The sequence below is a fragment of the Saccostrea echinata genome, unplaced genomic scaffold (assembly GCF_033153115.1).
Source record: "Saccostrea echinata isolate AGI-Se365-2 ecotype Australia unplaced genomic scaffold, CSIRO_AGI_Sech_v1 ptg000051l, whole genome shotgun sequence".
Taxonomy (NCBI): domain Eukaryota; kingdom Metazoa; phylum Mollusca; class Bivalvia; order Ostreida; family Ostreidae; genus Saccostrea; species Saccostrea echinata.
In genome coordinates, this window is record NW_026889800.1 from 2110031 (window position 1) to 2128585 (window position 18555).

The window sequence follows — 18555 nt, forward strand, 5'->3', positions numbered from 1 at the left end:
TAAAGAATAATTCAATATCTGTAAAATGAAGAAATAATATCTCCCTTTGTATGAGCTTAGAAGACAATTTATCAATAGCCAGAAATTGAATTGACTGATTGCTAGATGATTTTATTTTTCTACTTTAAAATTTGCGAAAGATTTAACCATAAAAATTTAACTTCCAGTTTGCCTTGTATTAATTCTTACTGAGTACAGTATTAAAAGTAACCCATGATACAGTGTGCCCCCGCAATCACGAAAGGGTTTCACTCTGATAAGCATTTTATGGGAAGACAAAGATTGCAACTAATCTAAACAATTTCCAAACCAATTTGTAAAACTATTTGTTCAACCATACATTTTTAACTTTGGATCTGGGATCTATCGTTTTATTTTTAAAGCTATTAATATTAATAGTATCATTTAAATTCGATTGTTAAGATTATTTTGTAAAACCACGACCACTAGACTGAATATTGAAGTGAAAAAAAGATTGATACTGCTGCGTTTTTGGTGTGATTTCTTATTTAAAATTATGATTTTCAACTTAAATATTTTGTCCTGTCGTTAAGGACACTTGTTACAAATAAACTCTTTCGATAGTTAAGGAATGTAAACTCTTAATTAAATCACTATAAGTCACATAAATTTTAATTTTTATTCAAGATTTCATGAGAAGTTCTTTAAAGTGATTAAAAAGAGATTATAGAAAAGGCAAAAAAGTGGGAAAATTTAACATCATAGAAAATCAACCATTTCTTTATATTTTCCAAATTTGATGTCTTTATCGTTTCCAACCAAAACATTTCAGAAGCAACCAACCCCTACATTCAATTTTTGACAGTATAGCAAATGTCCTAATTCTTTCGCTGGAACAATATAATATTTGCTACAAACCTTGAATGCGGTTGCTTGATGACCAGGAAGACAGGATTTGTGTTCTTCTTCTTGTACATCGTTGTTATATACATTGAGTGCAAATATTGTCCTGAAATAAGTCATGTGTTCTATTTCACGGTTTTTTTTACCGGAATATGATTATAAAAACCATGTGATCCCGGAATAAAATCCATTCTTGGGACAAAAAAGTCAGGATGATGACGCATGCGCGGTAGCAAAGGATGAAAACCCCCTATTTTTTTTGTCATTTCTAATTGCATAGCCATTACATCGTTCACAAAATATATTCTTATAATTAGACGACATTTGAACATTAGGAAGTTTCTCACATGATTCTTCTGCATACTTCTGTACTTTTACTTTCGCTTTCTCACAAGTCTTAATGATGTCTTCGGGTTCCTTATTCACTGGGTTACACATTTGGCAGAATGTATTTTTATAGATTTTCCGATTATTCCCTGTTCCCTCTATCACTGGAAGTCTTCCTGGATTGATTCTCTCACATGCTCGCTTAATGTCGGCGTCTTCTTTTTTCCAAAGTCCGGTAGTGTTACAAACTTTTACTTCGGGTTTTCTAGCTTCACATTTCTTTGATGAACTATGGGGCAGTAGATTTATTCTGCAGTTCATTTCTTTTAAAATGCTAATAAATCTATGGAACGAGGGAAAGTAGTCAGGGTTTATGAAATCTTTACAGAACACTATAAGATTCCATGGCAAAACTTTCTGTTTGAAGTTTGTTTTTGGCAAGATTGTATGTGTCTTGTTTTCAACGTTACAAAAGTAGCAAAAAAAATTTTTATACGTTGTCTTCCAATGAATTTCTGTTACAGGAACTGCATTTAAAAAGTCGCCAGAATTTTCGACCATACACCGATGAGACAGGCCTTCTATCTTATAAAAGCATTTGTTTATGACTAAATTTCCGTCAATTTCAACCTGTTTTGGTGGAAAAGCATTGTTAATGCAAGACATTACAGGATAGGAGAGTGCCTGATCAATACAACAATCTTCAAAGCAACCAAATCTACAGGAACACCGTCTTGCCATATTTCTTAAATACGTAGAGTGAAGATTCGTGCTGCAGAGACCACGACCAGAAAAGGCAATGTTTTTTATCACAGTACTAGTTATGTTTATATCTGACAACAAGGGCTTGATGTCTGCATTAACAACATCTTTGTTGTATTGATTAGTCCATTTCCTGTAATAATGTTCAAGAACTTCAGAGAACAAATTGATTTCGTACTTTATTTCAACTGCATCCTTTTTATTATTAAATAATGTAATAGTTGCTTTGTATTGCTTTTCTGAAATGTCTGTGCACAAGAAGCAGAAAATATTTCTATAAGGTGATAAGGTGACTGTTTCCGGAAAATATTTACAGAGTTTTTAGAACATCGGCATTTCTGCACAATCTTGAACTTTTAAACTGCTGTTTTGTTGTACAGAAGACGGATTACAGATATAACAGAAAACATTTTTGAAAACGTTTTTGTACGGCATGTTAAAAGCACTTCTACATGCAAAATCAATTGAAAAGTCAAATATTTCCCAGTTTCCGGTTATGTTACATTTTGAAATAAGGGTGTTGAGGTCATCAACAACACATTCGATTCCATTTCCTAGGAAAGCAATCGAACACCCAGCTCTATTAGCTGTGTCTACTATATCATCATAGGAAGATAAATAGTTGAAATCTGTTGGTTCTTTACAATCAAAAAATAAACTCCATGGTTGAAAAGAGGAAATATTATGGCAAATTGCACAGTATTTATTCCAAAATAACAGATTATTTGCCGTACTGGACACTAGCGGCAAAACAAGCCGTTCTGATGGTTTTCTTATTTTTGAGCAATTTTCCTTTAAAGATTGATCGGTTTCAAGGGGACAAGACTCAATCAACATATAAAAATATTTGTTTACTCTGTTGTTTGTAACTTCGATTGATCGACAAAATTGCACACCAGTTTTAAAATAAAGGTCAGGGCAACATGGATTTTCTGCATTTGTTAAACAATTTTCTTCACAGGAACACCTGGGACATACCTGTATCGTGCCCTGAGGAATTTTAATTTCTGATAAATTAAGGAATGACAAAGAAGACACATCACACAAAGCTGAGACTCCACACAAAGATACATATTGTATAATTAAGTGACTGAAGTTAAATGAAGAAAATGGCTTCTCCTCAGATATATCTGGTTTCCCGAGGCAATAAAACACGAGGACATACGACCAAGCCACGAGACAAGGTAAGCACCTGTCCAGTATTTGACGCATTGTGTTGGTTTTTGTTAAATGATTCTGAAAAAAAAACAACAAGGAATCCGGATAACGTATCTATTAAATAATTTGCTAAACTGTAATTTAGTAACTGATAAAGAAAAATAATATAATTTTCATTTTTTCCACACACGTGATTAAAAGCTACAGGTTATATATATATATATATATATATATATATATATATATATATATATATATATATATATATATATATATATATATATATATATATATATATATATATATTAATTAACAAAATTTATATCATTATAAATAACTTCCCATTGACTAACTGAAATATGAACAAAACGAACAATATTCGATTTCAAAGACCATTGAAACTAAAAAAAAAGTTACAGAATAAAAATTGGGAGCAGAGCAAACACGGACTTCAAAAATATCAGAGGTGAGATCAGGTGCCATGGTGGAGTGTGTTCCTTGTCGTGATAGTAGACAAAAAGATCCGTAGACAATTCACTGTGTAAATAATAGCCTAACAATTAGTATGAAAAACTCAGCATTTGACTTAATGATAAGTTGTATTTCCTGACGAGGTCATTGTATCGACCATAAAACTTGCGAAATGGTGACTCAAACTAGAGCAGAGCTCGTTGCAAAGCAACGAGTAGGTCTTCCGTTGGAGCTGCGAATAGGAAGAAGTGACCTTGAGTCAAGGTCATGCCACATTCTAAGGTTATAAGCAATCTTGTAAGGGGTATCAACTTGCAATGTCTCACCAGTAGAAAGACAGTTAAGGAATGTTGTTTCTGACCTTGAACTCGTTCAAATGACCTTGCATCAAACCATGACACACTCTGGTTATAAGAAAACCCCATCTATGTGTTACCGACTCGACAAGTTAACACATGTTCTTTCAGACCATTCATCCAGTCAAAACATTCTTTCCTTAGTGACCCTAAATTTAATCAACATGGCCGTAGGAACCGAGGGGGGCGTGCCCCCCAATAATTTTGCCGATATATAGATTACTATAGTAGACATAGATACTATAGCTTGTGCCACCTCAATAAAAGCGTCTGATAACCTTCTTTTTTTTTTTTTTTTGCTTGTCAAGGAATTTTTGGTAGTTGGTGACCTTTTTTTGTCAGGAAATTTATGGTAGTAGTGCCCCCTCAACTGTCAACTGAAAATGTATGGCTGTGCCCCCCCCCCCAAAAAAAAAACTGAATTTGCTTCCTATGGGCCTGATCAAGGCAATGATACACTCTGTATGATATCAGCGATACCCTTTTGTGTGTTTCGGACTTGACAAGTTCACAGTTTGCATTTATTGCATGATAGTGAGGGAGACATGAAGATTTCTTCGCCCATAAAAAATCATATTCCGCGAGGGCAACATGAAGATTTCTTCGCCCATGAAAAATCATACTCCCCGAAGGCAACGCCCGAGGGAAATATGATTTTTCATTTGCGAAGAAATCTTTATGTCTCTATTATGCAATAAATTGTTTATAATACCGAATTAACCAAAATGCAGGAATTACAAAGGAGATCCAATGAATAAAGCAAACATGCATTTGATGAGAACGATATGAAAGAGATATAAGTTACAGGTACACCAATAGCCTCGTTTCATTAAAAAAAAATTCCTACGTGACAAGTTTGTGTGATCACACCAGTAACATTCAAACACCATTGCATTTTTACACATTTAAATCGACACAATCAATCAACGATAATATGTTGACGGTGCGACCGTTGGGCGAGTGCATTGTTCACTTAATTTTAAGATCCGCCTCTTCAAACAGCACGAGACATTTGGAACGTCTAGACTGTGACGTCTCATGACGTATGTTAGCTGTACTTCCATAAACGAATTTTGAAAAGTGCAAACATTTTAACAAAGAATGTTTAATCTACTATCTGTATGCAATTCCATTAATTAAGGTGATTTTTTTGGGGTGAATTTTTAGTTGTTGTTACCGCGCGAACGAAGTTAGCAGCGTCGCTATAAATAATCTAACTCCTCACTCGTTTAATTGTGACGTCACAATCGTGAAACACGACGTTTTGTTGCAGGGCAAATATGATGGACACGTGACTTTCTCGGCCAATCAAATTCTATTTTACTAGTGATTTTTCACTTGTAAGCTAGTTTTCACAGAGGTATAATAAACGTTTTTTTTTTAGACCATACATCGAAATAAATTATCATAATTTCTATAGTCGTAATTTATTAGGTTCAACTCACTGCTTTAAAGGATCATTGTAAATGTTTTATGCCCGATTTGGATACTGAACAACGTGTGATTTTTGAAACACTGATGCCCCCATATGGCATCTTATGGCAAAAGTTAAAGTTTCTCAAATGCAAGTCAAACTCCATGGTCAAGATCAAAAAATGTTATTACCCAAATAAAAGTCTTGAACAAAGAATATACTGTGAAATATATACTAGTATGAAAGCCACAGCAGCAACAGTTTAAAAGTTATTGCCAAGGTTAATTTCTTTAAAAGGTCAAACTCCAAGGTCAAGGGATCATAATTGTTTGTACTTGAGAGAAGGTCTTAATTGTTACAAGGAATACACATATGGTTTTAAAAAAGCCTTAGCACCAACTGTTCAAAAGTTAAAACCAAGGTTTAAGTTTTTCAAAAGTAGGACATACTCAAAGGTCAAGGTAAAATGGTCAAAATTAAAGATATACAATGACAGGCCTTGTCACAAGAAAATTACCTATGTAATATAAAAGTCCTAGTACTAGTCATTCAAAAGTTATTGTCAAGGCTAAAGTTGTTTAAAAGTTGGTCAAACTCCAAGATCACGGTCAAATGGTCAAACATATTTATACCCAAGGAGGAGACTTATCACAAGGGATACAGATGTGAAGTATAAAAGCCATAGCACCAACTGTTCAAAAGTTTTGGCCAAGGTTATAGTTTGGTAAAATTTTACGAAAGAGGATCAAACTCCAAGTTCAAGGTCAAGAGGTCAAATATGTTGGTACCTGAAGGAAGTCCTTGTTACTAGGAATACACATAAGAAATATGAAAGCAGTAGTTCCAACCAATCAAATTTTATGGGCATAGTTTTTTGCGGACAAAGAGGCTAACACAGTCTAACAGACAAATAGACAGGTGGACAGGACAAAAACTGTATGCCCCCCGGATCTTCGATTACAGTAGCATAAAAAAATGTCGGCGTTTTTGGGTTTTCGCATTGGCCTTAAATCTGAAAATTCAAAGGATTACAAGGTGCATTACGATACGCTTTCACATCATGTTCTATAACCCAGAGCATATTGTCTGCAAAGATAAATATTTAATTCAGTATTTAATTAGTTATGCATAATTATCTATGTTGTTTTAAAAAGAAAATATAAAAAAAATATTTGTTTTATATTTTTCGATGTAGAGATATGCAGAAAATGTTTTCCTATTTTAAGTCCTATCGCAATACATATTTAAAAGAAAGTGTGTGTTGGAGGGGGGGGGGGGGGGTCATTACATTTTTGCTGGGATTCGCCTATGTATGACCGTAGAGAAACAAAGAGTGGGGAGGGTGCAAGCAGCAACTAAATCAAAATTTACATATTAAAACTACAGCAAAAGACTATTTTCAGAAGGTCTGCCCCCCCCCCCCCCCCGTACAACGGACCTGTGAAAAAAAATACTGATCCTACATTCAGAGTCCCAGGGCACCAGGAAAGAGTGGCAAAAAGAGAATATCGGTTTATTTCAGTCTATAAGTCGAATCAAAATATCTTTTCCTCAAGAGTCTTCTTTCTTTGAGTTCATCCCAGTGATCGTGTGATTTATTTCATTTATTTTACGTTCTGTACTGGACTTGGAAAATGAGGACATCTTTAGGTTCCTGAGCTGGCCTTGAAGCCCGCAGAACAGATTTTCTGCTTTATGATAAATTCAAGCGATATGTAATCCGGTATTAATTTTGTGTTGCTTTTTTTAATGTTAATTTCATCAAGAAATATGAAAAATTAATGTTTTAACTATACACAGTGAGGCATTTTTTGTGTGGAACGATTATCAGATGGGGTTTTCACGATTTTTTCATATGGTACACATGATGAGTAAGTGAAATAAATATAATTTGTGGAAAAAATGTCCAACAAGCCCCGGGGTTGAATATCGGGGGGGGGGGGGGAGGGGGGTGTCTGTCCACAAGTACCTTTTGTCAAGCCCGTAGAAAGCAATTTCAGTTTTTTTGGAGGGAGGGGGGCAAATAGAACTTTCCACAGGTACTTGTACTCGATTTTTTCCTATGGTACACATGATGAATAAGTGAAATAAATATAATTTGTGGAAAAAAATGTCCAACAAACATCGGGGTTGAATTTGGGGGGGGGGGATCCTGTCCACAAGTACCTGTGGAAATTTCTTGATACATAAACAGAATTTAAAATCATGTATAAGACATCAATTGAAGGGGAGAGGGCACGGCCGTAATTAAATGTTATATAGAGACTAGGAAGGAATGAACTGTCATTAAATTTTGGTTAAGAACTATTACCTAAACTCTTCACTTTCACATTTTCAATTACAGATTCTTGTTTTTAAAAAGCTACACATGTACATTGATATGTATCTATTAGATGCATAAATTATGTTATTAATCATTTTATCTTAAAGGAAAAGTAAAAATCTCAATCAAACTTGTTCCGCATATTATGCTCTCTGATTCATTACTCAACAGATGCTTCATATACATAGACTGCAGATTGCAGGTGTGATAAATTCACAGCATGCAGCTCCAGCCTTAATTCCAACTTTGTTCCAAAATATTATTATTCAACGCGAAAAATTAGAATTAGCCGATAGAATATTTTGAATCACTTCGGAAATGCTGTCGTAACACCAGACTGAGTTCACAATATCGAGTGATTTTGATTGACAGGTGTAGCGCCGTTGTGCATGGATTTCGTGTAACTGCAGATTGTGGTTGAAAATAATAAACAAACAGATCTAAAGAAAAGATATTGTATACAGTACATATATTTGTTAAGAACCAGTTCATTCATGAAACGAATTTAGTCGTATTATGTGGGCCCATGTTAGATCATTTAGGGTATTCCGAATCACCCCGCATATCGCGACTCTCGGTAATTTACCTTACCGCTGTACCTCGCACAACACATGCACAGGTGTGACAACCAAACAGTCATTATTAGTAAGGTCTATACTTATTGCATACAACAAATAAAGAGGTAAACATAATGCGTTAACTAAAAGAATTAATTATTTTAATTCATTAACTTCCTACCCTTTTCGAAGAAAATGCCCGTGTAGAAACGTTGCATGGTATTTCTCATCGATGTCGTGGCGTTGTTGGTGGATGAAACATGGCATATAAGGTATCGATAGAACGGCAATTTTATAAGCTTTTGTGAGTATTATTTGTTTTTTATAACACCTCAAAAATATACTAGTTATGGCCGCATTTGTAGCCCCCTATAGTTTCGAACCACGTGTGTACATGCCCCTAGCCAAATAAATTGCACACGCTACATGTATATGTCAGATTATTATTTTTTTTTATAAAATTGTTTTTCTTAAATGCAAGGGGTATGAAAGTAATGATTTGACAAAGCAAGAGCTATAATAAGGCTATCCCGGGTCCCGGTATACACTTGATCAGTGTTGATCAATGTTGATATGTACGAGTACACGTATGCAGTGATATACGTCATTCTTGATAATCATGAAATCTAAACATGAGTTGGTTTAATTCCTTTTCACAATTTTTTTATCATCATTATATCATTATTTGGTAGCCTACTCGTAGAATTATGACAGTTCAATGTTAATTATTTGCATTAAAAAAATCACATAGGTAAAAAAAAATTACATAATTATCATGATTATATTTACAGGACAACAATTTACAATCAGGTAATTTCAGAAAGTAAATATTCTGTTGGTATTTGCTTTTCTGCATGATCCGCCTCTGAGAACGCTGTTTTATAGTGTGTCTACAGAAGGGGGGGGGGGGGGCTTTAATAACTTAATAAAAAAACCAACAACATTCAACAAGAAAATAATTCTTTTTATTTTTTGATACTTTTGGTAAACAATACCAACTAATTCATTAATTATAATGTTGTTATCTGACTGTTTTTAGCCATTTACCTGGTGATTCGAAATACCCGGAAGTGACCTGCAATACACTAAAAAGGTGATGTAAATATAACCCCTGTCAAGGCCGCTGTATCGTAGATAGACTCGCCGTGTAATGTAGATTTGATTTCTCATTGAATTGGCTTTCCTTTAATACCAACCAACCATTTATAAACTTGTTAATAAAATCGTTTACCGTCAAAATGTAAAAAGTGATTTGGAATACTCTAAATGTACTCGTTATAAAAACAACTCATTATCATCTCAGTGGACCGATAATTTACTTCAAAATAAGCTATAGATCAATAAAATTGATTTCAGATTAACCAATATTTTGTTGCAAAGATAATGTAAAACAGAGACCGGGGATTTTGTATTTCTCTGTATTTTAAACACTCGATATGCGTACATTTGGGGCGCTCTTGCATATACATGTACACTTGTACATTCGAATTCATGATCGTGCTTATAAAAAGAGGATGTTCTGTACTTGCATGCATGTATGTATGTATGCATGTATCCGTAAAACTTTTCGATTTTCCCGAGAATTCATCCTCACAATGTCAATTAAGGTTCCGAAATCACATGTGAGGATGCCGAGAATTGAAAAAGTCACCTCCACTTACAATTATCATGCATGTGTACATGCAGTTTAAAACACGAGACAGAAAAATAAATTGTTGCAAACTTAATGGTTAAGTCGGCAATTAAAATGCGTAAAACTTGAAATGAATAAATGCACGGGCGGTAAGGATTGATAAAAATAAGCGTGAGATAGAGTAAAATAAAATAATATGTAAGATTCGAAATGATTTCAAACCCAATTTTCCATTAATCGCTATGAGTACACAATGTATTTTAATACCGATATGACCCCGGCTCTCTGCGGCCACGTGTGCACGAAGACTGGGTTACAAAGCGACAGAGCAGAATGTAAACTGTGCTGTAAGAAGGCGTGAATTATTGTATGTTTAAAAGTATTATTTGATGTATATACATGTAGTTGTTAATATTTAATGAAAAATTAAACGAAGAAACAATTAAGAGACTGATAGTAAAAATTATACTTTACACAAGTATTAATACTTAATACTTCCATCACTAATTGCAATTATTTGCCTTAGCACCTTTTCAATTACAATTGAAATAGAATACAATTACACGGGACAGAGAAATAAATTGTTTGTTTGTTTTTTTAAATCGTATTTCTGTGTCGACAGTGAACAGGCCGGTAAAAGCGATTAAAATTCGAAATGATTTTATGCACTAGTGTTTGAAATTAAGACTAAATCAAAGATGCAATTACACGGGACAGAGAAATAAATTGTTTGTTTTTTTTTTTTTTTTTTTTTTTTTTTTTTTTTTTTTTTTTTTTTTTTTTTTTAAATCGTATTGCTGTGTCGACAGTGAACAGGCCGGTAAAAGCGATTAAAATTCGAAATGATTTTATGCACTAGTGTTTGAAATTAAGATTAAATCAAAGATGAGATTAAGTTATCTTAAAGATTCAATATAAATTTAAAAAACACAATGTTTCATTAGTTGTTGTTTCTACACGATGGATTTAAAACGTGATCACAGTCTTCACAGATATTTGTTTTGTTTACATGGTTTATGACCGCAGGTGGCTGGTCGATGGTGACCTCGGCAACGTGGGATCGCGGGTTGTGTTACATAACTAAAAACATTTAGGTGAACATGGAGAAATGCGTACTGTTAATGATCATTAATTATTCGATGCTTAAAGTTTAATATTACTTATATAGTTATATAGATACATTTAATTCCTTCTTTTATTTGAAGACGTGTTCCCTTTAAATCTAAATTAAAAAAGAAAAGAAAGTTGTAAAGAATAATTTATGAGTGAACCACAGAACACGTTTAAAACCTTATTTAGAAGAAAATTAGCATTAAATACAGTAGGGTATATAATTTATTGCAAGTTTGTTAAAGTTATACACATGAAGAGTTCCGATTTACTTGCCGAATGAAAACGCTTACCTGTTTACGGGACCTTTTTTTTACCTACATATTACGACATATTACGCAATACTCGAACAAAACAACATTTGTATGAGATCAATAAGGTGTTAAAGAACAACTTTAATTCCGAAAGCCATATCGAAATATTTACCGTTTTTGAGTTATAAAGCGAAAACTTTCAAAGGCTCTAGATCCCTAATTTTAGGGGCCAGCCCCTTTTAAATGATATCAAATGAAAGCTCTTGCTATTATGCACAACTTTTATTCTACATGTTTTAACAAAATATTTTTAGTTTTAAAGATATAAAGGAAAATATGTCAAAATTTTTGCTCTTTTCCGCGTTCTAACTTTTGACCCCTCTCTAGCGCCATTTTTAATGCAAAAATCAAAAAACAAAAACCGATGTGCACAACTTCAATGCTTCTTCTTTTCAATTTCAAAGGGTTTTGTGCTCCAATTATTACAGTCTCAGAGCCTTTGTCTGGAAACCAGAGGCATAAAAATTTCAATCAAAGGGGAATAACTCGTGAACAGAAGGTAATTTCCGAATTGTATTACAGTATTCTGAGAGTGTTTTGCAAAGTCTAAAAGCTCTGAAAATTTGAACAAAATCCGTTCAGAAATGAGGAAGATATGAAGCTTCAAAGTTGGCGTCTAGGAAAAAAAAAAAAAGAATAATAAGAATAATCTTAACCATCAGAATCAGTAGAAGGTCTTCCGTTGGAAACGGAAGACCTTAATGAGACTTTTAATATCTTTGTTTCATCAACTTGTTTGTCAATCGCTTGCCTCTTTTAATTCAACTGAGAGAGATATAAACCCCATATGGAGGTAAAAAGGGTATAATGCTACTTAAGTAAGGAAAGTTGAAGATTGAAAAGTTGAATTCATCACAATACCCACAGAGCTTTGCTGTTTGGTTAACATTAACGTCTTTTTCTAGTAAAATATCCAAATTTGAAACAGATTTGTCAGATTTTGTGGTATCTTTTATTTCAAGCTCTCTAGGATATATCGTGTCGACATATGAATGGAAATAACTATTGGTAATTGATAATACGTCGTCGATTTATCGAAATGTTAATAATAATAAAACGGAGTTCATTTTGTATCCATGAGAATTTTAACAGATTGTTGGAAGACTTGGTCTCAAAACACTACGTAGATATTGTGAATTAAAATCTCAAGCATATTTTAATATCAACTTCAGAGTACTTGTGTGTACAATCAGAATGATTTTTAACAAAATAATTTTGCAAATGACGAATGACAATGAGGTATTTATAATAATGAGTTCCATTTTTATTGAAAAAGCAGCTGTATATGATGTCAGAAAGCCTGGACTTCAATTTATCGTGGTTTTTATAAAGTGTTGAAAAGTCGTACGTTTTGATTGATGATATTGATTTTGGAGAAAAATTTGTGATTTCAAATTTTTTAAAAGTTCCGTGAAGTTTTTAAGTATCCACATCTGATTTACGCCACTTGTCGAATATACTGTTACACATGTACAGTTCGCCTTAACTGCTGTAATATTTTAGTGAGGAGTAAGAAAGATGCTTGATAGACCATTTACTGGAAACTGCTATGTATTTTTGTTTGCAAGGATTTTTATGGAGTTGATGGTTTTCATATTGTCCCTCAATCGCTAAATGCGAGATTGCGGGCCAGTATAGCAAAAATAAAAAGATTATATAAATAAAGAAATAAAGAGATATAGTATGCGAAGAGAAAAAAAGAACAAACAAAAGAAGTGAAATATGAAAAAAAAAAATAAGCGAAAATATGAAAACAAAAATTAAAACAACAATTAATACAAGCATAGAAAAAAAAAAACACGTAGAAATGATTTCAAAACTCAAAGTAAAAAGTCCAAGAAAGAAACTTTAAAATCAGCTTTTCTTGAAGATATTTCATAGAAGTTAGTATGCAATAAAAAGATGAAAAAAAAACTTACATAAGAAAATAACTAACTTACATGTAACAGGATCCTGATCAGATTATTGGAGTGTTGAAGCATCCTTCCTGTTTTATATAATTTATCAGTTCATAATTCTCGCCTAAGGCAAAAATATTGATGAAACGGAAAAAAAATATTTACAAATTTCATTAAAATTAGATTAACATCAGCTCATCACGAAGGTAAATTTTCAAAAGTACACAATGAAGATAATAACACCAATCAAGGCTTTGAGAAGAATACTTTCCTTCTTATATGGGAGCATTATGTCTCTAATAAAATCTAAAAATACAGCAATATATTATAAACATAAAATAATTCTATACAGAGATATTTATTTATATAACTTCACATTCCAGAAAAGTTTCGAGATACTCTTTCAAGTAGTCCTATTTCATAATGTACTTTAGAAATTTTTCTGTGGATTTAATCTGTCCAATTAACTTCCGACTCTGGTGGCAGATTTGCAAACATACGATTCTCTGAATAGGAAATGATTGTAAACATCCGTGTTTCATTTGCAAGAGAGACACGGTCTATCCCAATTTTGGCTTCCTCTTGGTGAAATAATTGACTTTCAACTCAAGTACACAATGCACGTTCACTTGATGACATGATAAACTCTTACTCCAGTACACAATACATTACATTTGATGGCATCATCAACATTTACTGCAGTACACAATACAAGTTCTCTTGACGATATAATTAATCTTTAGCTCTTGTTCACAATAAAAGTACCCTTGATGATATAAATAACGATTAAGTCTTGTACAGAATATTAGAAGAACTGATGACATGATATACGTCAACTCTTTTATACGATGCAAGTACACTTCATGACATGATAATTACTTTTCTACTCTAATGCACAACACAATTACACGTAATGACATAATTAACTTTTATCCCTTAGACTAGTACTTTATAAAAGTATAACTGATGACAATTAACTTTCAATTCTCATACACATTATAAGTATAGGAAGGCTAACGTCATCTCGTGACAAATAATTTTGGCCCTTATCGTCTTAGTCAGTAAAACATCCAAATATGAAACTGATGTGACAGACTCTTTGGTGTGTTTTATTTCACTGGGATATATCGAGTCCACATATGAATGGAAGCATGCTAATTCCACTTAATAGGAATATAAAAACAGGTAAGTAATAAAGGAGCACAATTAGTGCCCATTCTAATTCCAACAGTTTGATGGAAGGCCTGTTTAAAGATTTATAAGGTTATTCAGGAAAGTATTGCGATTCATTGGCCTTTACTGTCTGTTTTGGAATGCCTACATTTTGCCGCCTAGTCTGTATTTAATATTGATGACCGTCAAGCAAAAACACCCTTAAGTCAAAAGAGTAACATTTTTAGGTGTTTAATGATAGACAATTTTGTCCTCTTTAAAATGAAATATATATATATAAACTAAAAATAAGTAAAAGATTTCAAATAAAAAATACAAACTGTATGTCACGACACAGTGTTTTATCGGAAAACGTTATTTATTTTGTTCGCAAATTTTCGTGGTTGTCTTGTAAAAACTGCACAAAAAATATCACCTCGGACTACAGACGGTATAAGATGTGTGTGCTTTTTTTAATTACTTCTGTATCATGCCTCTTTTGATCGATATTTTTTGTAGAAGAAAATCCTTGTTTATATTACACTATCCCCCTCCCTTAAAAAATGAGAGCTCAGACGAGAGATATCATTTTGTTTTGAATCATTTTTTTTTTATTCATTTCTTTTTAATTTTTTTAAAAATCTTTTTTAAGCTTACTATTTTATTTATTTTTAAAAATAAAAAAGAAAAGTTGTGTTTGTTAAACCTAATTTTACTACTTTGAAAAGGATACGAGTGAGAGAGAGAAAATTGTAAATCTGTAGAGAGGGGTGCAGCGGCTTGTACGAACAGCCTTGAATGTTGTTAACTCCACTGCATTCTAATTCTGATGGCCGAGGGAGACCATACTTCTCAGCATAATTCAGATTAAACTTTATTGCTGTGATTGCAAGACAGAAGAGGAAAATAACCCGAAATTACTTCTTGGAAGTTTTTAATAGAATTGTATAAATATGGATTGATCAGTCGACTAAATGACACACTTAAATAGCTTAATTTATAGAATTTTTTAGCCACATGCTAAATGAAGACATTAGTTTTAAGTGTTATTTGAATCAACAACATTTAATAAAATTATATTTTTTACGACCTCATCAAAGTTTTAGTTGCTTTTACCCATGCTTCAAAAACTAAAACATGCATATTATAAATATGGATTGATCAGTCGACTAAATGACACACTAAAATAGCTTAATTTATAGAATTTTTTAGCCACATGCTAAATGAAGACATTAGTTTTAAGTGTTATTTGAATCAACAACATTTAATAAAATTATATTTTTTACGACCTCATCAAAGTTTTAGTTGCTTTTACCCATGCTTCAAAAACTAAAACATGCATATTATCTCAATAAAGGATACAACACAATTTAGAGTCTAAATGATTTCAGTTTCATCATTACGATAATTTATCATATTTTCCCAAAGAGACTGTGTTTGTCTTTGAATAACATCGAATGATTCATAATTCATAATGTTGCAATGATATTCATTTTTAGAGTTTGAACTGAGTTAATTAAATCTTGTAAAAATTAATTATCATTTTGTTTAAAACTCTATCTTTTAACAACTATCAGCGGCGGATCCAGGAATTTCATAACGGGAGGGGGTGCAGTAGAAGGCAGGGGGTATGTATGGGGGCTGAGAAGCTGAAGAATTCTTACAAGTAAGAGGTGTTTTTCCTTGATATTAGGATAATGGACATATAAGTTCTATATAAAAGCTTGTTACACAAACAAAATTCAAAATTTAAAAAAAAAATCAAAGGGGGGGGGGCGCCGCTGGATCCGCCTTTTACTTTTTTGGGTATGAAAAATCAATATTCAATCAAAAAATCAGAATTATTTAATAAATGTAACTTTAACTGCAAACAATAATTCGATCTTACCACATGTAAACAAACAACAAGGCTGGTAGGCCTATGTATCAGTTTTACCTCCCCTCGCTTCCCATCACTTCCGTTATTGAGCGGCAAATTTGAACTTATAAAAAGCAACGAAATTTTACACCCATAGTTATTTAATGATTTTAAAATTAAATTATAAGGAATGACTCTAATTCTTGGCCAAATATTTCGAGTATAACCTGGTTTGGGTCAGTTTACGCTGTTTTATAATCCGATTATAAAGCGTAAGCTGACCCAAACCAGGTTATACTCGAATAATTTGGCCAAGAATTAGAGTTATTCCTAAAATATCTCTAGCAAAGTTTGATTAGCAAAGTCAAAATAGTTTAACGACCTTGAATATTATTTGCTAAATGAATATTTCCAGCGTAATGTCAAAAGAATTGTGAACAGTGTGCAAAATCAATCGATACATTCTATAATTAGAGATAGCGTCATCGTAGATATATGGAGAGAATATGTATTTATCATGGGTGCTAAGCATTATTTGTACACGTGGGAAAGTAGGCGGGTTTGTTTTGATACGGGTGACTGGGTTATACAATGATTGGCTATTTATATAGTAACAAGTACACATGAGTAGAGATGTTATTTAAGGGCGAGTATTGTGTAAATGTGCCATTCGAAGGCTCAGATTCTAAATCAATTCCACGTTTTATCCATGTTACAATGTCCGAGCATGAGGACACAGAGCTGAATCTTTTATACGAAACACCAACTCAAGCTTAAGGCCGCTCTCAACAAGTTTCCATGGCTCCTGAGATTCAGTCTACTCTTGGGAATACTAGTAATGTGAATGACTTGGCCGACGCAGTAAGTTTGTTCAAAAGCGTCATTGACTCTCAATTTGCTTCTCTATCTGAAAACCTTCTGACCGAGCAGAAAGTTAACGCAAAAAGTCTGTCAAAGAAGATTAAAGAAAGTAAAAGTACAAGGCAATAAAATTCAGTACACTTTTAACAAAGAAAAAATTGAAGACCTTAAAAATCTGTCTATTATCCTTAACGACAGTTCGGCTGTATCCGTCATTAATGAGAATAAAGAAAAATTGCAGAAACGTAGTAAACTCATAAGAATTGCAGATAATAGTCCAGCAGGTTGGAAGACTGTAAGGGAATATGAACAAAACGATTATTCAGACGACCCTGACGACGATAAAAAGATACGGAGAGCGGAGTCACGGGCCATGCGGCAGAAGTTCCGAGGCAGGGGACGTTTTACACCGTACAGTCGTCCGGTGTCAGCAGCGGCGGGGTCCCCGGCGCAGCGTTCCTCTGGTAGTTTTAATGGTTATCCTCTACTCAGTCAGCCCTTTCGTGCCTTTGGGGGTTCAAGGAGAACCCCCCAGCCTTCAGACGTGTGTCACAGATGTTTTAAGACCGGACACTGGAAACGTCGCTGCCCCCTCAATTACACGCAATCCACCACAGGGTCTGCAGGAGCAAGCACATCAGGCGGTCAATTATGATAAGTATTGTTATAGTCCAAGCTGGCCTGATATTCTCGATATTTCAAAAAGTATCAAGGAAATTTTATTTCTTATGATAGAAAATGTAATCAAATAAAAGGTAGGGTCAAGAAAAGTGTTTCATAATATTCAGCTTTGGAAAGAAATTGATGCTTATGATTCGTTTTTTTTTTCTATAATTAAAAATGGATATTCTCTTCATTTTGAAATTCACCCCCCTTCAAAGCATTTCGAGAATAATAAATCAGCTATGTGGAATGAAGATTTTGTTTCAGGAGCAGTTCAGGATCTGATAGACTCAGGTAGAGTAATTCAGATCAATCCACTGAGCGTAGCAGAAAACCACGAAAAGAAAAGGCTTATTTTAGATCTTAGTTTCTTGAATAATTTCGTACGGAGAGAAAAAGTAAAATTTTAAGATTGGAAAATTTCAAAAGAAACTGTTTTATGACAAAATTTGATTTGCAGTCGGGATATCATCACATAGATATCGATCCTTGTTTTCAGCAATATTTAGGTTTTTCATGGAAGGGTAATTATTTTTGTTTCACTGTCTTACCATTTGGTTTAACTTTATCTCAATATGTTTTTACAAAGTGTTTGAGGCCATTAGTAAAATATTGGGAAAAAAAACAATTTAAAAGTAGTTCTATACCTGGATGACGGTCTTATTCTGGCTATGTCCGAGGCAAAATGTATTTCAGCTACAGGATTTATTAAACAGTCTTTAGTTTCACCAGGTTTTTTCATAAACGAGAAGAAATCAATTTTCAGCCCTGTACAAGAAATTGAATGGTTTGGACTGGTATGGAGGTCTTTAGATTTTAGTTTACGAGTACCAG

At 33.3% G+C, this 18555-nt stretch overlaps 2 protein-coding genes across 2 annotated transcripts; both read right to left on the reverse strand.

Moving 5' to 3' along the window:
• Window positions 1–992: 992 nt before the first annotated feature.
• LOC133203652 (uncharacterized) lies at window positions 993–2234 on the reverse strand. The gene has a single exon (XM_061339423.1). It carries the CDS (start codon window positions 1930–1932, stop codon window positions 1072–1074), a length of 861 nt encoding a protein of 286 aa, XP_061195407.1. The 5' UTR covers window positions 1933–2234; the 3' UTR covers window positions 993–1071.
• Window positions 2234–3165, reverse strand: LOC133203465 (uncharacterized). The gene has a single exon (XM_061339243.1). It carries the CDS (start codon window positions 3163–3165, stop codon window positions 2275–2277), a length of 891 nt encoding a protein of 296 aa, XP_061195227.1. The 3' UTR covers window positions 2234–2274.
• Window positions 3166–18555: the final 15390 nt, after the last annotated feature.